Source organism: Antechinus flavipes, chromosome 1, assembly GCF_016432865.1.
Source record: "Antechinus flavipes isolate AdamAnt ecotype Samford, QLD, Australia chromosome 1, AdamAnt_v2, whole genome shotgun sequence".
In the NCBI taxonomy this organism is placed as follows: Eukaryota; Metazoa; Chordata; class Mammalia; order Dasyuromorphia; family Dasyuridae; genus Antechinus; species Antechinus flavipes.
The window spans coordinates 61,259,341-61,285,230 of record NC_067398.1 but is presented as its reverse complement, the minus strand read 5'-3'; the positions used below and the strand labels follow the sequence as shown (position 1 = coordinate 61,285,230).

General features: G+C 34.8%; 1 protein-coding gene across 1 annotated transcript in view; it reads left to right on the top strand.

The window, feature by feature from the left end:
* Positions 1-25,890, top strand: part of PTPDC1 (protein tyrosine phosphatase domain containing 1) — a 72,236-nt gene that overhangs the window by 24,607 nt on the left and 21,739 nt on the right. The window contains exon 2 of the mRNA XM_051983834.1: positions 22,961-23,047. Coding sequence (XP_051839794.1) covers positions 22,969-23,047 — 79 coding nt within the window. The 5' untranslated portion in view covers positions 22,961-22,968. The remainder of the gene's footprint in view (positions 1-22,960; positions 23,048-25,890) is intronic.

The following is a 25,890-nucleotide window of genomic DNA, read 5'->3' as shown; positions in this document are numbered from 1 at the left end:
TATGGCTATGGGAAAAACTGGATTGGACTTGCATCAGTAATTTGGAGAAGCTCATTATAATTACTGGGTTAAAAATGAAAGGAATAAAATTCTTTGTTCGTTGCTTATAAAGCTATCTTTTCACATAAAGCCAGTGACTATAACTGTCCTTTTTTATTTTTCCTGAGTAAACAGGTAAGGTGCAAGAAGCAGAAATGAATTACTTATGAAAATTGAACTATAGCAAATGAACACCATGATTTTATTCTAATTACTATGTGTATTACAATAAGTGCAGAACATAGATTTACAGTTAGAAGGGACCTCAGAGGCCAATTAACACTCTTCATCTGAGAATGTGTATTGCTTTTAAGTTGTACCAAATATAGAACAAAATAGCAAATTCAGACTTTTAAAATGTAATTTGTTTTGGGAAAAATTGAACTCTGCATGTATTATTCAGTGTTAGACTGATGAGTCAGTGCAACTGACGAGCATTTCACTAGTTCAGATTGGTTTATCATGTTTTTTGTAATATATGGGCAGTGACCTAAATATTGTGCCATAATATCAGTTAGAGTCCATATTTGAAATGATAGCCATGGTGAAAATAGTTAAGAATTTAATGCTGAGCTGATGCCTGCCTTAGACTACGATTTGATGTAGAGCCACCTTAAACCATACCTGTTTACTACCTTAAACCACACCTTCTTTTCAGTTGAGTTCTGTATCCTTTTGTTCCACTTGAGTATCTTACTCTGTGTTATTTGATTCTGTTGTATTTGTCCTTTCCTCCAAAGCGATAATTACTATTCTAATGTGAAAGAAAGGTACAAATGTGTATCAGTCCTGTTTTTTAATATTCCTCTTTTAAAATTGCACTTCCTCACTAGTATTACTTTGATGTAGCTGAATATTGCTTTTTATTTTTCCTTTCGCTGTGAACTACTGGAGAAGAAACTAGAAAAAAAAACTAAAGATAAAGGTCAGTAAGTTTATTGTTCTATGCTAGAAATGCAGTTTTTTTTTCTTTTTTAGAAATGCAATTCTTGCAAAATATACCCATTATAAAAGTATTCCTTTTATAAATCTCTTGTTACAATAATGTAACTCTTTAGGATGGTGATATTTGGGATATTTGGCTAATATTTAAAATATTTGTATTTTAGGCTTGAAATTGACTGAAAATGCAATGTATCTATCATGTATTTTGAGAATAATTTCCAAAAGTAATAATTCTTGATATTTTAAAATATATTCTTTTAAGTTTTCTTTTAAAAGATTGGATGCTTTGTAATTTCTTTACATGGTCTTACACTGAAGCAAAATTTACAATTTTTTCCCCAAAATTTGGTATCATTAACATTTTAAGAACATTGTGGTTACAATAAAGAACTCTCCTATTTGTGAGCAGTGATATAACTATTCTACTAAAGAGGAATGATCTTCATTCATCTGCATATGTTATTTGCACACTTCTAAGCTGCTTTACTTAGAATCCAGGGTTAATGGACCTCTTTCAGAAGGTGATGGTTGGTTAAGAGTTTTGTAAATTTTCAGCAACTGAGGCAGCTGCCTGGGACCAGAAAGATGATGTTAAGATAAACCTGATTCTAATTCTCTCTCTGCCATTATGTGACTATGGATAAATCATCTGAGTTTGTTTTTCCCCTGTCAAATATAAATAATGCATTTTAGTTATTTACTTAACTGTTAGGAGAATTAGTTGAGATACTGAAAACTTATTTTATGCCATAAAATAATTGAATATTTATTAAGCAGTGTGTGTGCGCACATATAAACTGTAATTGCTTTCAAGGAATTACGCTCTATATTATTAAAGAAATAAGTGGAATTGTTTTTGAGGACCACAATCCATCTTTGGAGGATATATTTCTTTTGATGGGTGGGAAGAAACTAGTGAGTCAATCTTTTTTGTTCTGTGGAGTGCTGTAAAATATTCTTTAAAAGAAGCTCATTTGCCTGCTGTTAACTTTGGCTATATACTGTTATTAAGGAAAATATTTGTCTAGTTCCTGGCAGACAAACTAGGAATTTTTGTGTCTGCAGCAAACATCATGAAGTAAGCTCTGTGTTATGGCAGGGACTGGAGTTAAAGGAATGGGTTAGGAGGCCAGAGTAGGGTCTGGCAGTTAGCGTACATCAGCCTGATTGCCATCTGGTTTCCTATTGTAACTGGTTATTCTTGAAAACTAGATATTATTAAACACCCTTATATCTATGTTGCTGAAGAACCACAAGTTCTCTAGTTTTAATGCTTTTTACCTTTCTTGTCATGGGAATACCCCATTAGCCCCACCATTTATAACATTGCATATTTCAAGGGTGATAATTCATTTCCGAGGATCACATCCCTTCCTTCCTTAATGGTTTCAGTAAGTTTCCTATGTTCTGTTCCTGTCCTTTTGAATAAAATAACAAAGAGATAGAAGAAACTGGGTCAAGAGAGACTTCCTAACAATTAGACCTGCACATAAATGAACTGGCTGCTTCCAAAGCTGGTGAGTTTTCTCCTTGCCTCCAGAGTCAGGATGACCACTTACCCAATGTGCTCTAGTGAAGATTCCTTCATGTATGGGCTGAACTAGATAGCTATATAGGATGGTCGCCTCCATTTCTCAAATTCTATGATTCTTTGAGTTTAAAATGCAGATTAATGATTAGTCCAATGAAAGATGGAAGGCTTTGATAGGTGGAAGGCTGCATTATGAAAAAAGCACCAGATGTCAGAGAGCCAGGCCAAGTACATTTGATGATATGGCTGTTTAATTACTGTGTTTAGCTTAAGCAAATTACTTAATCTCTGATGTCAGTTTTCCCATCTTTAAAATGAAGGTATTGGATAAATTATCTATAAAGTTGCTTCTGACTCTAAAATTGATCAATTATTGATCGATATGTCAATTATTTTCACCCTTCAAAGGCTTTTCAAGTAGAACAAAGTGAGATTCTCATAATGTTATCTTTCTTCTTCAATTAAAGACAGTTTAACTTTGGTTGTATTAATGTTATATTGCCTCATGCTTTTTTGGGGGGATAATAGCTTGTTTATTTACTCTGTTATTGCCTTTAGAATCACATGTTTATCTTGTCTCTTTTACTCCCTTGAGGACAAAGACTGTGTCATACTTTGTTAATAACAACAATAACAATTATTATTAGCCTCATACTACCTTTAATGAATGATTGAACAAAAAACATTTACCAAGTGCTTTCTCTGTGCTTAATGTTATACTAAGTGCCAAAGGTACAAAAACAAAAGTGAGACTACTGCCCGCAAGTAGCTTATGTTCAAATGTGGGAGATATAAAAGGGAGTGATAGCTATAAAAGGAAATTTTGATCTGGGCAGGTGCAAAGATGGTGAACAGAACAATGAAACAATCCATTAACAAATTTCTTTTCCAGAAACAATTGTGGTTATTTGATTATAATTCTCAGAAAAGGAGGTGGAAACTGGGGAGGAGGTAAAAGGGTACCCAGAAGATAACAAGGCAAAAGAATGACCAAGAGGATATTTAGTTCCAGGGAGTACAGAAGGGGTTTGGCCCCTCCCAGGAATGACCTCTGGTGTATGATTTGAAAAGTGGAGTAGCAACAGCAAAATGAAAAATGGATGGAGTGATTTAACCCCGCCTAGGCATGGCTTTGACATCTGTTTCATCTTTGATTTAGGTAATATCTAAGTAGATATTATCTAAGAGGTTCTTACAATAGAAAATAATAAGTAATGATTAGTTTTTTAGGAAGAGGTTTAAATAAAAAAAATTTTAAGATTTTTGCTTGGAAATTGACTAGATAGTAAAATTGATTGTGTCCCTTTTGATCTGTTATAGCCCTTTTGATATTTCCATTTCATTTTTTAAAAAAATAAGGCTATTGATATCTTTTAATAGGCTCATATAATGAGTTCAAATTTCAGAATATTTTAAATGACTTTCTTAGAGTAGAAATGAAAAATATTATATGTATAGATTTAATTAATTGTGAACAGTTGCTTTTAAAGAATAGTTTGCAATTCACCAAAGGAGAAATATAAATTATTAGCAGCCACAAGAAATATCAGTTCATAATATATAATATGTAATATCATTAATAATAAAGGAAATGTAAGTCAGCACAAATGCAGAACATTGGCAGAGATGACAAAGGAAGGGCATATTGCATATTCAATGTTGAAGGAGTCACAAAAAGACAAAGACTAATAGGTATAGCTTGTTTTTGATAAAAAGGTAGTAAGTTCATAAAATCACTTTTAAATCTTATTATTTCCTTTATTAATGCTTACTATTGGATTCCCCATCAGTATTGGTCTTTAAGCTAAAGTTGAAGTCTACTTGTCAAATATGTTAATAAGATCATAAATCTAGAACTAGAAGATACCTTAAGACATCTTCTAGTCGGAGTTCTTCACCTTTTTTTGTTTCATGGGCTCCCTTTGGCAGTATGGTGAAATATATATATATATATATATATCCCTTCTTGAAATAATGTTTTTAAATGCATAAAATAAAATGTGTAGGAGTGTGTGTGTGTGTGTGTGTGTGTGTGTGTGTGTGTGTGTGTACAGACACACATATCTATATACCTAGCAGTGGAATCTCTGGTTAAAAAAATAAGGACATTTTAGTTCCTTTAAAAAAATTCATATTGTTTTCCAAAATTGAGGAATCAATTCACAACTCCACTAGCAATGTATTTGTGTGCTCCTCTTTGTAGAATTGTATTGTTAGTGCAAAAGCTTTTTTTCCCTTTCCAAATGATTTTTTTTAAATGGTCATTTATATTCCTTATATGTCCAGAGGCAGCTAGGTAGTGTGGTACATAGGACACTGGGCCTTGAATCAGGAAAAGCTAAGTTCAAATTCAGTCTCAGATAGTTATTATCTTAGTGACACTAGGAAAATCATTAAATGATTGTCTGATTTTCTTCAAATGTAAATTGGGAACAATAATAGCACCTACATCACTGGGTTGTTAGAATCTACCGAGGTAATATTTGGCAAGCACTTAGTACAGTGTGCATTTATTCAATATTTGTTCCTCTTTCTTTGGCTAAGAACTCTCCCTCTAAGCATGACTATGAAATAAGTGTATATAAGGGGAGGAGAGACATGGACACACACACACACACACACACACACACACACACACATAAATAACAAGAAAATCAATGATTTTTTTTAATCTCCATATATACTAAAATATTTATAGCACTGCTTTTGTGGTAGCAAAGAAAATGAGTACTCATAAATCAGGAAAGCACTGAATTGTAATATATTTTATATATAATTGTAAACTAAAATATTTTTTAAATTAATTTTTTAAATCAGTAAAAAAAAAAAAATCCACTTTCTCTTCTTTCCAATTCCCTTTGTCCTTTTTATTGAAAGTGAAAGAAAAGCAAAACACTTTTACAGTTGTGTGTTGTAGTCAAATTTTTATATTGGCCATATTTAAAAGAAAAAGGTGTGTGTGTGTGTGTGTGTGTGTGTGTGTGTATAGCCAACTAACTATCTTGTGAGTATGTATATGTGTGTGTGTTTATTTATTTATTTATTTGCATTTCTCACTTGAGTCTTTCATCTCTCAGGAGGTGAGTAACATGTTGCATCATTACTCTTCTGGAATTGTGGTTGGTCATGACACTGATCAGAGTTCCTCCTCTTTCAAACTTATTTGTCTTATATTGTCATCATTATATAAATTATTCTCTTGGTTCTATTCACTTTACTCTATATCAATTCATATGCATCCCAGGTTTCTCTAAAACAATGCCCTTCATCATTTTTTTTTACAGTACAATCATATTCCATTACATTTATGTCCTGTAATTTACTTATTCATCCATTTCCCAATAAGCCATAAAGAGTTGGATATGACCAAATAACCAAACTGCTGCTACAGATTCCCATTCTTTGTCAGCTCAAAAAGGGCACAAATATTTTTGTTAGAGAGTTTTGCTTTAGATTAGTCCTTCCCTTACAACTATCCTTTTTCTCATTCATGTTCTCTCCTTTCCTATCTGAATTTTCCTATTGAATGAAATGTATTCTTGTAGACAATTGTCTTGAGTCTCAGTAGTTCCTTCCTTTGACCAATTCATATGAAAGTGAGGTTCAAGTGTTAATTGCTCCCCCTACGTCGTCCTCTTTTATTTAGAGACTTGTGCTTGTATATCCCAGTGATCTAAGTTATTTTCCCCTTAACGTCCTTTCCTACTCTCACTAGTTTATTCTTCTTCTCCTATCTTTTTTCTTTTTCATTTGGAGGTTTCTTTCAGGAGATGAACTGTGAAACCTTTCTATTTTCACTTTGCTTTCTGGTTCTAAGAGATCTATGCATCTTTCAAGATTTCTTGAAATATGATATCTAGGCTCTTTTTGGAGAAGAAGAGGTCATCATAGCTTCAGGTTGTTCAAAGATTTTTAGTAGTTTTTTTCTACATCTATTTTTTGAATCAGCTTTTTGTTGTTATTGTTTTCTATGAAATACCTTACATTTTCTTTTACTTTTTCAGTCTTTTGTTGTTGTTGTAATATTTCTTCTTATCTCATGAAGTCATTAGCTTCTAAATGTCCTGTTTTAATTATGTTTAAATAATCTTTTTTATAATAATAGCTTTTTATTTTTCAAAATACATGCAAAGATAATTTTCAACATTGAACTTTCATGGAAACAGTGTATCCAAATTTTTCTCCCTCCTTTCCCCCAAACCCCTCCTCTAAACAGCAAGCAATCCGATATAGGTTAAACATGCAATTCTTTTAAACATAGTTCCATATTTATCATGTTGCACAAGGAAAATCTAATCAAAAAGGAAAAAAAATAAGCAAGCAAATAACAACAGCAAAGATGAAAATATTATGTTGTGATTCACATTCAGTTTCCATAGTCATCTCACTCTGGATGCAGATGTCTCTCCATCACTAGTATATTGGAATTACCTTGAATCACCTCTTTGTTGAAAAGAGACATAATCACATCACATAATCCTATTGTTTTTATGTACAATGTTCTCTTGGTTGTATTCCCTTCATCATCTAGTATCAGTTCACATAAATCTTTTTGGGTCTTTCTAAAATTATCTTGCTAATTCTTTTTTTCTGTTTTATTTTATTTAATATTTCCCCCCAGTTACATTCAAAACAAAAATATTGTTTTACATTTGTTTTTAAAATTTTTGAATTCTAGATTTTTTCTTATCCCTACCCACAATAAAGAAATCAAACTTGAAGTTATGCAAAATAGTTCCTTAAAAGTCATCATAAATAAAAACCTTCAAGAAAAATTAAGTTTAAAAAATAGAGAGAAAGAAAGAATGCTTCAATCTGTATTCAGATACAATCAGTTCCTTCCCTGGATATGGATAGGATTTTTCATCATAAGTCCTTCGGAATAATCAGGTATAATTGTAATAATGAGAACAGATAGCATTGTTCTGAGCTGACTTAATATGAATGATTTTGCTATTACTTTGTACTCAGTACATTTCACTTTGCTCGAGTTCATGGAAGACTTTCCAAGTTTTTTTTTTCCCTGAGAGCATCCTGCTCATCATTTCCCATAGAACAATCATATTCCATCATAAACACACATCACAGTTTATTGAACTGTTCCCCAATTGATGTTCATCCCCTCAGTTTCCAACTTTTTTAACCTGAGAAGAGAGTTGCTATGACTATTTTTCATACATATAGGTCATTTTTCTTTTTTTCCCCAAAAAATCTTTTGGTATTCTTGTTAAGTAGCAGTGTTGTTAGGTCAGAGGAAATTATAGCCCTTTGGGCATAGATCACATCTTTTGATCATTTATCAATTGAGGCATGACTTTTTTTTTATAAATTTGACTCATTTTCCTTTATGTTAAACAATCTTTATTTTGAAAAAAAACTTTTGAGTTCCAAATTACTTCCCACTGAAAAGGCAAGCTATATGATATCAATTATACATGTGAAATCATTTTTTAAAATTTCCATGTTAGCCATATTGCAAAAAATATGTAACAAAATGAGAAAATTGTACATCAATTTGCACTCAAGAATTCATTAGTTTTCTCTCTGGCAGTAGATAAAATTTTTCATCCCAAATCATTCAGAATTGTCTTGGATCATTACATTAATTAGAGTAGCAAAGTATTTCCCAATTGATGATCATTAAATATTGCTGCCATTGTGCTTGCTTTTCTCCATTTTTTGTCATAAATTATTTTTTCCCATAAATCTTGACAGGTAAGATATTCCACATTCCTTACAGAATCGCACTTTATACCTAAATCATGAACCTATTTTGATCTTATCTCAGTATACAATGTGAGATGTTGATCTATACCTAATGTCTGCTAACCTATTTTCCAGTTTTTCTCCGCTTTTTTTTTTAAACCTCAGCTGAAGTATAATAGCTTCTTCCCAAGCTCCTGATTTTTACTCTTTGTGTCCTGTCTCTGTTTCAAATATGTTTCTTATAAACAACATACTGTTGGATTCTGTTTTTTAATCCATTTTGCTTGTGAGAAAGTTCATCCAATTCACATTTATAGTTATGATTATTAACTGTGAATTTCCTCCTATTCTATTTTTCCCCCTACTTGTCCTCCTTTCATTTTTATCCTGTCTCTCTCTGTTTTGTTTTCAAAATCTACTAACTATTTTAATCTACCTTCTGTTCTATTAGTCTCTCTTCTCTCTTTTTTTTTTTAAAGATTCCCTTCCCCTCCTACTTCCCCCTGTAAAATCGATTTCTATACCCAACTGAGTGTGTATGTTATTCCCCCAGCCATTTTCAGTGAGGGTGAGGTTCAAGCATTGCCTGCTGCCATCACCACCCCCATCTTCCCCTTTATTTTAACAGCTCTTCCTTTCATGCCTCTTTTATGTGAGATAATTTTCTGTATTCTTCTTCTCTTTTCCTTTCTTCCAGAGAATTTCTTTCTTACTCTTTAATTTTAAAAAAATCATCCCATCAGAGTTATCTCACAACCATGCCCTTTATTTGTTGATACTCCTTCTAACTGCTCTAATGATGATAAAATTCTTAGGAGTTATAATTATCATCTTCTCCTTTAGGAACATAAACATTTTAAACTTATTGAATGCCTTGTGATTTCTCTTTACATATTTACCTTTTAATGCTTCTTTAATGAAAAAACTTTAATGAAAAAAAAACTTTAATGAAAGTTTTGTAATTGAAAGTCAGATTTTCTATTCAGTTCTAGTCTTTTCATCAGGAATGCTTGAAAGTCCTCTATTTAATAAATATGCATTTCCTTTTAAAGAATTATACTGTTTTGCTGGATAGATTATTCTTTGTTGTAATCCTAACTCATATGCCTGCTGGAATATCATTATTCCAAATCCTTCTGCTGCTGAATCTTGTGTGGTCCTGACAGAGGTTTCACCATATTTGAATTGTTTCTTTCCGACTTCATACAATATTTTTTCCTTGACCTGGGAGCTCTGGAATTTGACAACAATATTCCTAGGAATTTTCATTTTGAGATCTCTTATTAAGAAGTGATTGGTTGATTTTTAAAATTTCCATTTTACCTTTTATAAAGTTCTAAGATATTGAGGCAAATTTCCTTTCCTTCCTTCCAGATTCTTTTTTGGTCATGGCTTTCAGAGAGTCCAGTAATTTTTAAATTATCTACCCTTAATCTGTTTTTCATGTTGGTTGTTTTTCCAGTGAAATATTTCATATTTTCTTCTATTTCTCCCCCTTTTTTCAATTTTGTTTTATTGTTTCTTGGTATCTCATAAATTTATTGCTTCCATTCTAATTTTTAAGGAATTTTTTTTTCAGTAAGCTCCTTTCCATTTGGTCAATTCTGTTTTTCAAGGTGTCTTCTTTAGTGGATTTTTCTGATTCTTTAACCAAATTATTGATTCTGATTCTCTTTTCATAATTTTCTTGTATCATTCTCATTTCTTTTCCCTTTTTTTATTTTTAAAATCCTTTTTGAGATTTTTCCAGGAATTATTGTTGGGTTTGTATCCAGTTCAACTTTTCTTTGAGGCTTTGCTTGTAGTGGCTTTGATGAAGTTTTTTGAGTTTGTGTCTTGATTTTCCTTGTCATCATGTTAATTATTATTTATTCTTTGTTGTTGTTTGCTAATTTTTCCAGCCTTTTTCCTGATGTTTAACTTTGTTAAAGTTGGGCTCTGCTCCCAAATTAAAGGGAGACACTGTTCCAACTTTAGGCCTTTCTTGCTGCTTTTTTCAGGGAGTTTGTAGGTTTTTGATGTTTTCAAGGTGGTATGGAGGAGGTGTAGTGGTTATTCTCTCTGTCTATGCTCTGGTCTTTTCCCAGAAGGGAACCCTGTTCCCTTGCAGCATCAATGCTAGCACTTCTGGCCCTGGGATTATGACCAATTCCCCTGCTCCCATGCAGATGCAACTGCTTGAACTCTCCTCTGTCCTGAAATTGCAACCAGGGTCCTTCCTCTGCCATGAGCAGCCAGAGGCATTTCCTCCCTGCTCTGGAAGCACCACCTCAAACCTCACTCTGCTAGACAGCCAATCTTATTACTCCTTTTGGCCCAGCTCCAGCAAAGGGTCCCTGGCAGCCTCTTTCAGGTCTAGCTCCAGCCTCCTTGCTGTCTGAAGGCCCACCTCCCAGAAGTCCGATGCTACCAGTGCAGCAGCCTACAAGACATGGTTTGTACGTCTCGGGGCCTTCCACCAACTGGTGTGACAGATATTTTCTGCTGACCTTTTGGGGTAGAAAATAGCCTCACCTGACTTTGAAGTGATACTTCAGAGTTGTTTGGAGAGAAATTTTGGAGTTTGCTTGAATGCTTCTCAGCTCTGCCTCTGTACACTTCTTCATTTTTAATGTGTTCACCCTAATAAGTTCTTAAGCAACTCTGAGCTTAGGAAATTATACAGGCTAAGACTTGGCTTTTTCCCAGTTCAAAATGTGAAATCATTGGATTGCACAAGATCATTAATAAATCCACTGAAATGTAATTCTCTGTCCATAGAAAAAAGCATCATGCTTAAATGGGATAATGGAGGAGAAAATATTTTGTCAGCTCAACAATTACTATACCAGGATGACAATGTTTTATTAGCATTGTCTCCATCCATTTTTAACCACTGCTTTGTTTGTGTAACTTAAAACTTATATAATTCCTCATTCTACCCCAGAGCCTGATTTCTTCTTTGAAGTAAACATCTAAGCTGGAGGGGCTTCTCTCTTCTTACAAAGTATTACATAATTTATCACTTTAACAATGAATATGTCTTATCTTTTACTTCCTCCCTATTATTTTGAACTGTATGAGTAATGTTCTAAGTACAATTAGTTAAAAATATTAGGTTCCAATTAGTAAGCTTATGACTAAGCTTAAACAGATGAAACAATAATGGGCTTTAAAAAAAAACAAAATTGAAATGTAGTTTACAGGGGAAAGAATTTTTATAATTTGAAACAGGAAGTTATTAAATAATGTGATTTGTATATACCAAGAAGGATGAGGTTTATAGTGATAATCTCCTTTTTACTCAGCAATTTGGCAGCTTTAAAGTTAATTTAGTATATAAATGAAGACAATCTATGTTCAGTAAATCTTCAAGAGGAGCCCCAAGTGAAATAACTAATTACCAGCAAGATTTTCCTACCATGCTGTTAAACATTTGGTCAATCTCAGGAGATGCCTTTTAAGATAAAAGACAAACAAATAATGGAGATATGAAGGATATTTTTTCTTGATCTGTTTATTTTTATATAAAATACATGAAGTCTATCTCTAAACTGAAATATTTTAACATTGCACGGGAAACATAATTTCTAATAAATATAACATCTGAGTTCACCATTGAGCCAATGTTGTGGAAAGTGCCAGGCTTAAAATCAGTAAAGACTTGGATACAAACCATGTGTTCAAAATTTTGCTAGTATTACTATCTTACAAAATTTTACAAAAAATTTTTACTCATTGATGAGTTTCTGAATCTGTCTTGTCTGAAAAATGGGTATAATAATTCTGAGAGTTGATGTGAGACTCAAATGTTATGTAGGTAGAGAGCTCTGTAAACTTAAAAGCACTAGAACCCATTATTGATTCTGTCTACATGGCATCTTTCTTTTTTTTAAAATTTTTTTTATTTTTTCCTTAAAAATTTTTTTTTCATAGCTTTTTATCTACAAGTTATATGTATGGGTAATTTTACAGCATTGACAATTACCAAACCTTTAGTTCCAATTTTTTCCCTCCTTCCCCCCATCCCCTCCCCTAGATGGCAGGATGACCAGTAGATGTTAAATATATTAAAGTATAATTTAGATACACAATAAGTATACATGACCAAACTCGTATTTTGCTGTACAAAAAGAATCAGACTCTGAAATATTGTACAATTAGCCTGTGAAGGAAATCCAAAATGCAGGCAGGCAAAAATATAGGGATTGGGAATTCAATGTAATGGTTCTTAGTCATCTCCCAGAATTCTTTCGCTGGGCATAGCTGGTTCAGTTCATTACTGCTCCACTGGAACTGCTCATTTCACTCAGCAATCTCTCCAGACCTTTCTGAAATCATCCTGTTGGTCATTTCTTACCGAACAATAAAAATATTCATATACTGCAGTTTATTCAGCCATTCTCCAATTGATGGGCATCTATTCAGTTTCCAGTTTCTGGCCACTACACAGAAGGCTGCATGGTATCTTTCCCAACATATCCCTTCTCTCTGTACACACAACCCTTCTTATTCAGATCCCTATCACCTCTCATATGGACTGCTCGAGTATCCTCCTCCCATTCTTTTCTTTAAGCTTCCTCTAGGATAAAATATAAATTTCCCTTGGCATTGCAGGCTGCCTGCAGGACAGTCCCATCTGCCTTACAACTTTATTTCATACTACTCACATCACAGACTTTATGTTCCTTTTTAGGTGGGCTGGCAATTGTTCCTTGACTTCCTCTTTGGTTTCATGTGCCTGTGGTACTCCATGTTCTGTAACCCCTCTCATGATCCTTGTCTTACTCCAAGGCTGCCATTTTCTCCAGGAAACAACTTCTGATTGCTCCTCCCAAGTCACTAGTGCCCTTTCCCTCTTTAATTTTCCTTATACTACACTTACCTGCTTACTTATTCTTATTGTACTATGCTTATTTATATGCTCCTTTCAAAAGAAAGTAGACTCCTCGAGGGAGGTACTGTTTCTGTTTTGTCTTTGCAGCCCCAGCATCTTTAGCACAGAACACGCTGTACAGTACACTAAAGTAAATGCAATTTAAATTAATGTTGCCTATTAAACTTAGTAAAGAAAATTACTTTTAGAGAACATTTAAGAATTTTTCTTCTGAAAATAATGGAAATTTGGTAAACTGAAACCAAAATGCAGCAACTATAAGATGATTGTATCCAACTGAAATTAGTATTGATTCTTCCACTAATCAGATTGTACTGAATCCCCTTTGAAGGATATGTTAAAGGCATCATATTTTAGGGCTAGAAGCAAGTATAGAAATCATCTAGGCTAGACTCTTAAGATAATTCAGGATCTATATAGTTCCTTACAAGCAGCATGGAGAAATTCTGTGAATCAGTGGTTAATGCCTATTTGAGATACATGCTAAGTGAATAGTGGACAATTTACTATTTCCATGGGCTTCCTGATTCTGAGGAGTATTTTATTCACTACTCACTCTATATCTCAATAGATACAGAAACAGTTGTCAATAGACAATTTGTGGACATAATACATATATACATACATATACACACATACATACATATATCTGTAATTATAGATCACTTGGCAGTCTGTCAGCTTTATAGTAATGATACTCATGAACCGAGATTAATCTTCAAATGATATAATCAGTCCAGTATGTAAAGCCTTCCTGGCTGGAGTATGACCTTTCAGATCTTCCACTCTACTGGCACAGTCTTTGAGAAACCAAGATCTCGTCTATCCCATAGTGTAAGTTTTAGAGTAGGATTTAGTAGAATAGGATTTCATTAAAAGAACCATATAGTACATAAAATAAAATGTCCAACTAAAGGGTTGGGTATAGTAAAACAGAGAGTTTTATGACATCAGAAGAAGTAAATTGGGTATATTACTTGATAAGGCAGTAGATAAAATATATGGCTAATATATTGGATTTCTAGGAACGTCACAAATATCTATTAGATGGAACATTGCAATTCTTTAATGAGTAGTTTTTCTTACATCAACTTTGAATCAAGTCAGAAAGCATATGTTAAGTGTCTACTATTCTGCTAGGCATTGGATAAGTAGTGGGGTTGTGAAGAAAAGCAAAAAGCAAACGGGAGCTCACAGTCTAAAGGGGAATCCAACATATAAGTACAAACAAGATAATTAGGAGGTCTAGCATTAATGGCTTTTAGAAGCGATTTCTTGGGGTTGGTGATATTTTAGTTAGTACTTTGAGGAAGTCAGGGAATCCCTGAGGCAGATTAAAAGGGGGAGATTTCCAGGTGACAGACATAGGCATGAAAATGCCCAGAGTTTGATTTTTTCCCCCCAAGGAAAGTAGGAAGACCAAATAGTGTTGTTTTAAAAAAATCAATGGTACTTTCAGCAAATGCTATAAGAATTCAGGAGAGATTGGATTAGTAAGGGAAGACTTCATAGAGAAAGTGGAACATTGGTTGGGCTTTCAGGGAAGGCAACTAAGAGAGGGCTCAGGGATTACAAGAAAGAGAGCCCCAAATCTAGGCTAGACCCTCCTTGCTTCCCCATCTCCTTCTTGAGCTTCCCACATCCTATCCTTCCCTTCTCCACTTCATTTCCCACATATCTTTACAGTGATCCTCCTAAAGTACCTGTGCTCTAGAAGCTTCACTGGCTCCCTACTGCCTCTAGAACCAGTCCTTTACACTCTGCTGCCCACCCAGCCTTTCAGACTGATTATGCCTTACTTCCACCCCCAGTCATGTCCTCTGTGCGGTGGGCAGGCCCATGTGGTGTCTCCCATATTCCCACCTCTTGCTCTTTGCAGGTCTGCCTTTTGGATCTGTAGTTTCCATTAAGAAGACTCAGCTCAAGCACTCTGTCCTTCATGAGGCCTTTCTTAATTCCCTTGTTTAGTACCCAACTCACCCAAACACTGCATATTTATTTTAAATATATCTGATAGTTACACTTCTGTGAATATGATGCATCTTTGGTAGAATATAAGCTCTTGGAGCTTCTTTTTTACTCTTATCCCTAGCACTTAGTACAAATGCTGCTTTGCTGATTAATGATGGTCCCTCACTTATAGTAGAGAAGAACGTGGGAGTATTGGGGTAAGCATCAAAATCTTGGTGGGAAAATAAAAAGTATCCTGGAACTCAATCCTTTGCCTTGCTGATAATTTGGCAGAGTGAGAGATGGGAATTCCCTTAAGTGGCTAGGAAGATAGTTGGATGGTAGTAGGAGCATTGTTTCTGATCATTAATATAAATTTCTGTCCCTGTGCCCTGAGACTGAAGTACACTGAAATCAAAAAGAGTCATATACAAAGGAAGACACAGACAATTTTATTTACCACAAACATGGAGAAATCACTCCAATTTTAAGGTTAATTTCCTTGGCATTTCCTTTGGATTAATGTTGGAGAAGTCACATGCAAATTTTTCATCATTAGACCTGCCTTCTTAACTGTACTTTATGGGGTTAGGGTTTGAAATTTTTTTCCAAATGTATTTAACATCTAATATAAGTAACACAGCAAGTTCTTCTCTGATTTTTTCCCTTAGATTTAGTTAAAAGAGGCTTCCCTGGAAGACATAGCTTTGATGTCTTAGCATTTTTGCCAGGGGCCCAAAAGATTACATGAAGTTCAAAATGGAGCCCTTTTGGTTTAAAATTTGACAATGTAGAAAGAAGCAGTTCTGTATTCAACAAATGGTTATTTTATGCATTTCACCAGAACTGTAATTGAAACCTGATATTTCATCTCCTCATCTTCCTGACTTTAAATTCAACTTTAGACATGTATTAATTGTGTGACCCTGGGCAAGTCACTTAGAAAGAAATGGCAAACCCTTCCAGTATCTTTACTAGGAAAATCCCAGATGGAGTCACGGAGGGCCAGACATAACTGAAAAAACTGAATGACAACAAAACATAACATGTTTTTCCTTACCTTAAGCCAAAATATGCTGCTTTGTAACTTCTGGACATTATTCCTGAGTCTTCCCTCTAGGGACAAGCCACACAAATTTATCTTCCTTTTCACACAATTACTCTTCAAATGCTTGAAAACAGTAATCCTTTCCCTACTCCCTCAGCATTCTGCTTTGCCAGGCTAAATATCCCCAGTTGTTTTAGCCTAAGATTGAATTAATTTTCTTGACTGCTATATCACAGTTAAGTCACATTGAGTTTTTAATCCTCTAAAATCATTAGATTCTTTCCAAGTGATAAGTAATACTATCTAGTTATACCTTCTTTATTCTGTATTTGTGAAACTAGTTTTTTAATCTTAATATATGATCTTATATTTATCCCTAATACATTTAATTTTATTGGATCCAAGCCTATAGTCTAACCTCTCACTATCTTTTTAGAGCCTAATTTGTCCAATGTGTTAGCTATCATTGATCTATAAATATGAAAACCATTAATTTTTAAAGAATTGATCTATATGGAATATTAGTGTTCTTTGGGAAATGATGAGCAGAATGCTCTTAGAGAAATCTGGAAAGTCTTCCACAAACTCAAGCAAAGTGAAAGGTACTGTGTACAAAGTAATAGCAATATTATGGGGTGATGAGCTGTGAATAACTGCTGTTCTTAGCAATACAATGACTACTCTGAAGGACATATGATGAAAAATGCTATCTATACCCAGAGAAAAAACTGATTATATCTAAATACAGATTGAAGCATACTTAAAAAAAAAAAAACTATCTTTTTTGAAGTTTTTTTTTTTTTAGGGGTGGCAAGATTTATATTTTCTTTTACAACCTGACTTTTATGGAAATATTTTGTATAACTTCACATGTGCCTTAATGGGAAGTGAAAATGGAGAGAAAAAGAATGAATCTGGAACTCAGTGTTTTAAAAAAAATATAAAAAATTGTTTTTACATATAACTGGGGAAAATAAAAATATTAAATAAAAAATTTGATCTATAATTTTGAAAGGTATTCTTCTTTATATTTATATTTGATTTATAGTTTCAAAAGGCATTCTTTTTATTTTTCTTTTTTATTATAGCTTTTTATTTACAAGATATATGCATGGGTAATTTTTCAGCATTGACCCTTGCAAAACCTTCTGTTCCAACCTTTCTCCTCCTTCCCCCCACCCCCTCCCTTAGATGGCAGGTAAACCAGTACATGTTAAATATGTTAAAATATATGTAAATATAATATATGTATACCCATCCATATAGTTATTTTGCTGCACAGGAAAAATAGGACTTAGAAATAAGTTAAATTAATCTGTAAAATTAACTGAGGTAAAATTAACCTAAGGAGGAAATCAAAAATACAAGCGGACAAAAACAGAGGAAGTGGAAATGCTATGTTGTCTCATTTCGCAGAGTTCTTTTGCTGCGTGTAGCTGGTTCTTTTCATTATTAAACAAATGGAATTGATTTGGTTCATCTCATTGAAGAGAGCCATGTCTATCAGAATTGATCATCATATAGTATTGTTGTTGAAGTGTCCTGCTCATTTCACTCAGCATCAGTTCATGTAGATCTCTCCAGGCTTTTCTGAAATCATCCTGCTGGTCATTTCTTACAGAACAATACTATTCCATAACATTCATATATATTCAACCATTCTCCAATTGATGGGCATCCTTTCAATTTCCAGTTTCTAGTCACTACAAAAAGGGCCATAAAAGACATTCTTTAAAAAAAAATTGAATAATTGATAAAAATTTTAGTTGTCACAGGACCAAACACAGCTCTCTACACTAGAGACCTGTATATATTCTGTTCATGTCATAGCAAAACTTTCCTATTCCCTATATTTAATTGAAAGGAAGATAGTCTTTTTCTTTTTTGTTACTAGTTTTCCTGGACCACAACTATGTCATACTACCTTAGGGAATCTCAATTCTAGAGTGACCATTCTACTTCTCCCATGGTAATTTGAAATTTGTACTCAACTTCCTTCCCCTTCTCTTACTAGCTTTTTATTTTATCTTGGCTTTGAAACTTGTTTTGTTGTCCCTTAGTTATAACTCTTACCACTTTGTCTTCCTTTTTTCCTCTTTTAATCTTTTTTCTTTTATCTTAAGTCCTTCTCCTTAAATCATTTATTCTTGTAATCCTCGTCAAGTTATTTCATTCAGGTTCTTCTCCAGCATAAGTCCTTCTTTTTTTCTTCCTTCAATGTTTATCTTCAAGTTCTCCTAATTTCTTCCTCCTTAAATTCAGTTTCTGGCCTTTATAATTCCAAGGCCCTCCAAATCACATTCATAATTCCTTTCATCATCTCAAGTCATTTTCTTCTTCCTTTATATAAACTCTCACAGAACCTAGAAGAATTCTCAATTGCAAGATAAAAGATGTATTTTATGTAGCAGTCCTTTTTATATTGGCAAGGAAGAGGAAACTGAGTGGATGCCCATCAGTTGGGAGTGGCTGAATAGGTTATGATATATGGATGTAATATTCCATTACATTGTTCTATAAAAAACAATCAGCAGGATGATTTCAGAAAGGCCTGGAGAGACTTACAGGAATTGATGCTAAGAGAAGTGAGCAGAACCAGGAGAATATTGTACACAGCAACAGCAAGATTATGTGATGATCAAATGGCATAGAAGTGGTTCTTTTCAACAGTGAAATGATTCAGGCAGTTCCAATAGACTTGTGATGGAGAGAGCCATCTGCACCCAAAGAGAGGATCATGGGAACTAAATGTAGACAACAACATAGTATTTTTAACCTTTGTTATTTTTTAGAAATTTAGATTTGAGACAGTTCCCTGGCTTAGTACATTGACTATATTAAATGCACAGTAGGGATTTGGTGATTATATGCATGAATGAGTAAATGATTCAGTAGACAAGAAGAAGTCACTATAAAGATAGTGCTTGAAGTAGAAAATTTTGAATTTATATGTAAATTAGATTGAAATAGGTAGAAATGCCAGCTGGGAAAACTGGTTAGAAAACTGTTTCAGCAATCCAAGAAGATGACAATAAGACCTCACCTCAACTACATTCATAGAAAGCTCCATGGGCTTCTTGTAGTGTCCTGTACAATTGAGCATTACATTGCTAATAGTCATTAAGCCCTCTCCATTCTGTTGTCCATTCAGCCATGAAAGCTTAGATTTGATCACATTACTCCGGTACTCAGTGACTCCCTATTGCTTCTAGAATCAAATACAGAATACTGTTTGGTGTTCAAAGCCTTTTCTAACCTAGGCCCCCCAAATTTTCCAGGCTTCTTACACTCCCCAACATGTACTCTTTGACTCTGTGACACTGGTCTCCCAGATGTTCCATGAGAAAAACATTTCATCCCTCAGTCCCAGGCATTTTCTATGACTGTCCCCCAAGCCTGTGATGCTCTTCCTCTTCCATTCCACCTGCTGACCTCCTTAGCTTTTCCTAAATCCCAACCAAAATTTCTTCTACTGGAAGCCTTCCTCAATCAAGCTCTCCCCATTCTAAAATCTTTCCTCTATTAATTACCACCTATTTGTGTCTTATGAAGCATTTACTATGTGCGAGGCCCCATTCTTAATGCTGGAGATACAAAGACCAAGGGGTAAAACAAACTCTGCTTTCAAGGAGCTTACAATCTAATGGGGAAGATAGTAGGCAAACAAGCTTAAAAATACAGGATAATTTTGGGGTAGTGTGTAAGTACAGTTAAAGAGGTCTTAGAAAGGCTTCTTTCGAAGGTGGGACTTCAGCTGAGCCTAGGAGCTGGAAATGGGGAAAGATTCTAGGCATGGGCAACAGCAAGAGTTGGGAAATTTTTTAAATTCAATTTTATTTTAGGGTCAAATTCTCTCCCTCTCACCTTCCTTTCTCTTCCTCTCCCACAGAGAAGGCAGCAAACCTATATGGTCAAGGAAAACAAATTCCCATGGAGGAAAAAATATATATCTCTATCGACATAATCCATCACTTCTCTATTTGCAAGTGTGTTAGAATCCTTACAAGTTGTTAAGTCATTAGAGTTGATAGAGACAATAATTATCTAATTTAGTATGGTTCAGTATCATTGATCTGATCTTACAAGGAGATGTTATGGGACAGAACTTGAAATAAGGTACTACTGTGTTTCCCTGATAATAAGACACTGCACTGTCTTATTATTTTTTTGGACAGAAAAAACACCAGAGGGCTTATTTTCAGAGGAGGGCTTATTTTAATGCTCTCAATGGCGCCAGCAAGCAAATCACTGGGGAAGAACAGCATGACGCACTCACTGCTGCAGCTCTGATTGGATGCAGCTCGGAGCGCGCCGTGCGTTTCACGGTGAGGGGGGGACGGGGGGGGCGCGGGCGGGGAACGGTGCATACAGAGGGTACCGTAATGTAGCGTGTAGCGCAGGGGATCACCTTCACTACAGTAGCAATCTAAATAGGGCTTATTTTCGGGGGAGGGCTTATTTTAGAGGAACCTCACACAGTAAGGGGAGGGCTTATTTTCGGGGGAGGGCTTATTTTAGAGGAATCTTACACAGTAAGGGGAGGGCTTATTTTCGGGATAGGTCTTATTATCGGGGAAACACGGTAAGTGGAACTGATAGAAACAATGCTTGTGTTCACACCTTTAGAGAGCTCATATAAGCAAGAAGCTCTTAGGGCCACAGAGCACTCTGGGAGGAAGCCCACAAGCCCATTCTCGGAGGGGGAGTCAGATTCATTCTAACTTTCACCTTGGTGCTAGCTGGAGACATTTGGAAGAAGAGACGCTGAAGCGTGGAGAGGCAAAAGATTAGCAGCAAGAACTCTCGTAACCAAGGAAAGAGATAAGAAATAAATGTTTGGATTTTATCAGCTGTCTGTATTTGGAGTGATTATTACTCTGAACTGAAACTAAGACTGCCTCCAGAAAACCTCCCCAAGAAACCTGCTCCCCTAGAGAACCATTATATTATACAAAAGAAGAAAAAAACCACACAAGTGGGTGACATTTCATCATTAATCCTTTGGAATTATATCTGGTGATTGTATAAATCAGAACTCCTGAGTCTTTCAAAGTTTTTTTTTGTCTTTACAATATGGTTTCTATTGCATAATGTATGATAATTTTGCCCATTTTCTCCCCCTTTTTCTCTAATCCCACTGTATTCCTTTCTCCTAGTCTTGGCATTCTTTTTTTTAAACTTTTACTTTGTTACTTTTAGGAAATCTGTTTGGATTTGTGCACAAGCTAAATTTTTCTTTGAGGCTTTTAAATATTTTGGAAACCTTATTCAGAATTTGTTTTTAAGCTTCTCTTTCATCACAATAAATCTTTGTAGTAGATCTGTCTGTCTATTCTTCTAGCTTATTTTTTGACTTTGAATTTTATATTAGAACTGAGTTCTATATACTTTCAAGACATTTTTGGGAATGTCTGGGCTAAGCTTCTTTCTTCTTGGGTCATTCTTCTGCTTTCTTGGGGCTATTAAATGTTGTATTATACCAGGTTCTCAGTGGTAGCTCAGGCTGGGGAACCTGCAAACTTTTGGTGTTCCCAAATTGACAAAATCTGCTCATTGCCTTCCAGGTCCGAGCTCTATATGTCTCTGACCCAAGTTTGGCTCTCAGTAAGACCATTCCTTGTCCCAGGTTGCAAGTAAGAACCTGCTTAGTAAGGGATTTTTGGTCATAATTATTCCATTGCAGACTTCAGCCTGGGCTAAATGCTAGAACTAAATGGCTACTGTGCTCCCAGAACCAGAGCCATATAGCTACTTTTTATTGTTGAACTTGTTCCTTACCCAGTCTACAGTGAGTGCCATTCTTGCACTCTGTACCCCTCCTTGATCTGCCCTGGAACTGGGTAGTAAGCAAAAGAACTGCCACTTCTTGCACTAACTAGTTCAGGAATACCCTAAGACTTCTTTCATGCCCCAGGACATCTTCTGGTGGTCTTTTCAGTCTCTGGGCACTGGGTTGCTCTGCCCAGCATGTCCATTCAGACTCTTGTCTCCCATGACCACTGATCTATTTGTTTGTATCCATATGGAACTACATTGAAAAAATGACTCATTGATTTTTTTTCTTGAAATTTCTGAACCAGATAATTTATTGTTATATATTTTGAATCCTTCCTGATGTTCTGCTGCGCACATGATAATGTTATGTTTTGTTTTGTTTTATTTTGTTTGTTTTCCTTTTGTTTTTCTTTTAATTCTTTTTTAATTTAAAAAAAAACTTAAAAAAAAATTTCTCAACCAGAATTCAATCTAGTATATCTTGCTCTCTGTGGAAAAAAATGGTGAGGGTAGGGAAGCCGGGTTGTACCTTTTCTTGCGTCTGTTCCATCTTGACTCTACCTACCCTGGAGAACAGAGTTTTAAAAAACAAGCAATTTTTTACTATTTTACTACAATTTTAACTAACAAATTAGTTACAAAAATGTCACTGGAGTAAGTAGCACTAAATATGCTTTTAATTTGCTTTTTTAAAAAAGTTAACTTAGTTGTTCTCTTGGGATGGGGAGTTCAAGTCAGGGAATAATACCTCTGGAGATCTTGGGGCACTAACCTGGCAAGAGATAAAAAAAGAGGGACATGGGTTTTTTCTAAAGGAGGAAATGGGAAGGAACTTACTTGTACAAGGTGCTAAGATAATTCCGTTGTTTGAACCTACAAAGGGGTCCTAACTTTTGGGATCTTGGGTAAAGGCCCATTTATTCTAATCTATCATTTTTGGTCAAAAGGCAACAATAGTAGGAATTGTTGAATGTCAGCAAGAAGCTACAATTTCACTTGCCTTGTTTTTAGGTATGTTCTATACACTAAGTAAACAGTTGTCTTCAATAAACAAAAGAGATCAACTCAAAAATTACTACTATTTCAACAGGAACTGCAATGGCTACAGGAGTCTTGTCACAAAGTGAACAGCTTTACTTCTCAGTAAACAATAATGTTCCTACAACAAGCATGGAAGGTAAGGTTTCTTTAATTCCTTATTTGTTGTTTTTGCTAAAAAAGGCTATAGGAGTTTCAAAAAAAGAAATCAATCTGAGTGAAACAAAAATAAAAGAGAAAATGCATTCAACCGTATCTTAAGTTGCAGGTTAACATTTTTTTTCTTACTTTACCTTTTCCATTCTAACTTGTCTTGAATAGAAAAGATGGTCTTTTGAGGAAGAAATTTAGTAATAATACCTGCTTTCTGTGTCTTCTTCTCAGAGTAAAACTATGCATTTGCCTCTCTAATCAAATGCTTGTACATGACTCAACCTCCAATTTCCTTATTATTCACTTTTAAGTGTCTCTTTTCAAGCATCCCCCACATTTAGCAGCTCTCTAACCCCACTCTTGCTAGATTTCTTATTCATGCTTTTGTCACCTTCCCACACTACTGGAATTCTTTCTTAGGAGGGAGGCTCTTGACGTCTGTCACCCCAGACTCTTCGGGTGGCCAGGATCTGTCCAGGTTCTCTCTTTTTTTTTTTTTTTTTTTTTAAATTTTTATTTAATGATTACTTTATATTGACAACATTATCCCTTGCACTCGTTTCTTTTCTGATTTTTTCCCCTCCCTCCCTCCACCCCCTCCCCTAGATGGCAAGCAGTCCTTTATATGTTGGATAGGTTGCAGTATATCCTAGATACAATATATGTTTGCAGAACCGAACAGTTCTCTTGTTGCATAGGGAGAATTGGATTCAGAAGGTATAAATAACCCGGGAAGAAAAACAAAAATGCAGATAGTTCACATTCGTTTCCCAGTGTTCTTTCTTTGGGGGTAGCTGCTTTTGTCCGTCATTTATCAATTGAAACTCAGTTAGGTCTCTTTGTCAAAGAAATCCACTTCCATCAAAATATGTCCTCATACAATATCGTTGTCGAAGTGTATAATGATCTCCTGGTTCTGCTCATTTCACTTAGCATCAGTTCATGTAAGTCTCGCCAGTCCTCTCTGTATTCATCCTGCTGGTCATTTCTTATGGAACAATAATATTCCATAACATTCATATACCACAATTTACCCAGCCATTCTCCAATTGATGAGCATCCATTCATTTTCCAGTTTCTAGCCACTACAAATAGGGCTGCTACAAACATTTTGGCACATACAGGTCCCTTTCCCTTCTTTAGTATTTCTTTGGGATATAAGCCCAATAGAAACACTGCTGGATCAAAGGGTATGCACAATTTGATAATTTTTTGGGCATAATTCCAGATTGCTCTCCAGAATGGTTGGATTCGTTCACAACTCCACCAACAATGCATTAGTGTCCCAGTTTTCCCGCATCCCTTCCAACATTCATCATTATTTTTTCCTGTCATCTTAGCCAATCTGACAGGTGTGTAGTGGTATCTCAGAGTTGTCTTAATTTGCATTTCTCTGATCAATAATGATTTGGAACACTCTTTCATATGAGTGGTAATAGTTTCAATTTCATCCTCTGAAAATTGTCTGTTCATATCCTTTGACCATTTATCAATTGGAGAATGGCTTGATTTCTTATAAATTTGAGTCAGTTCTCTATATATTTTAGAAATGAGGCCTTTATCAGAACCTTTAACTGTGAAAATGCTTTCCCAGTTTGTTGCTTCCCTTCTAATCTTGTTTGCTGCATTAGTTTTATTTGTACAAAGGCTTTTTAATTTGATGTAATCGAAATTTTCTATTCTGTGATCAGTAATGGTCTCTAGTTCATCTTTGGTCACAAATTTCTTTCTCCTCCACAAGTCTGAGAGATAAACTATTCTATGTTCCTCTAATTTATTTATAATCTCGTTCTTTATGCCTAGGTCATGGACCCATTTTGATCTTATCTTGGTATATGGTGTTAAGTGTGGGTCCATGCCTAATTTCTGCCATACTAATTTCCAATTATCCCAGCAGTTTTTATCAAATAATGAATTCTTTTCCCAGAAGTTAGGGGCTTTGGGTTTGTCAAACACTAGATTGCTATAGTTGACTATTCTGTCTTGTGAACCTAACCTTTTCCACTGATCCACTAATCTATTTCTTAGCCAATACCAAATGGTTTTGGTGACTGCTGCTTTATAATATAATTTTAGATCAGGTACAGCTAGGCCATACAGCTAGGCCACCTTCATTTGATTTTTTTTTCATTAATTCCCTTGAGATTCTCGACTTTTTATTGTTCCATATAAATTTTGTTGTTATTTTTTCTAGATCATTAAAATATTTTCTTGGAAGTCTGATTGGTATAGCACTAAATAAATAGATTAGTTTAGGGAGTATTGTCATCTTTATTATGTTCACTCGGCCGATCCAAGAGCACTTAATATTTTTCCAATTATTTAAGTCTGACTTTATTTGTGTGGAGCAGGTTCTCTCTTGCATTTGGCTCCTGGGTCTCAGCTTTTCCACCACTATTCTCAATCTGATTGCAAAGGATGTGTACTACTCTTCTCAGCAGGAAGTGGCAAGGACCTTAGAGGTCATCTAATTGGAAAACTGAAATCCAGAAATTTTCTAACTTCTCTGTTCTGACTTATCATTGCTAGAATATTGAGATTTCCTAAATATTTAATTCTAAGGAGAAAGAGATATCGGTCTAGCCTGAGAAGGGACTTGGAGGCTACCTAGTGCAATTGCAATAGTGCAATTTTGCACACTCTGGACCTTGAGAGGGTAACAAACAATAAATGGAAGAGCCAAAATTCCAACCAAGTCCTCTCACTTCAAATCCAAGAGTCTTGACGCTATACATATTCTCCTGGCTTCAGGCTACCTTGTATAGTAATGGCTAGTGTCCATAGTACTTTAAGGTTTGCAAAACACTTTACAAATAACTTATTTTATTC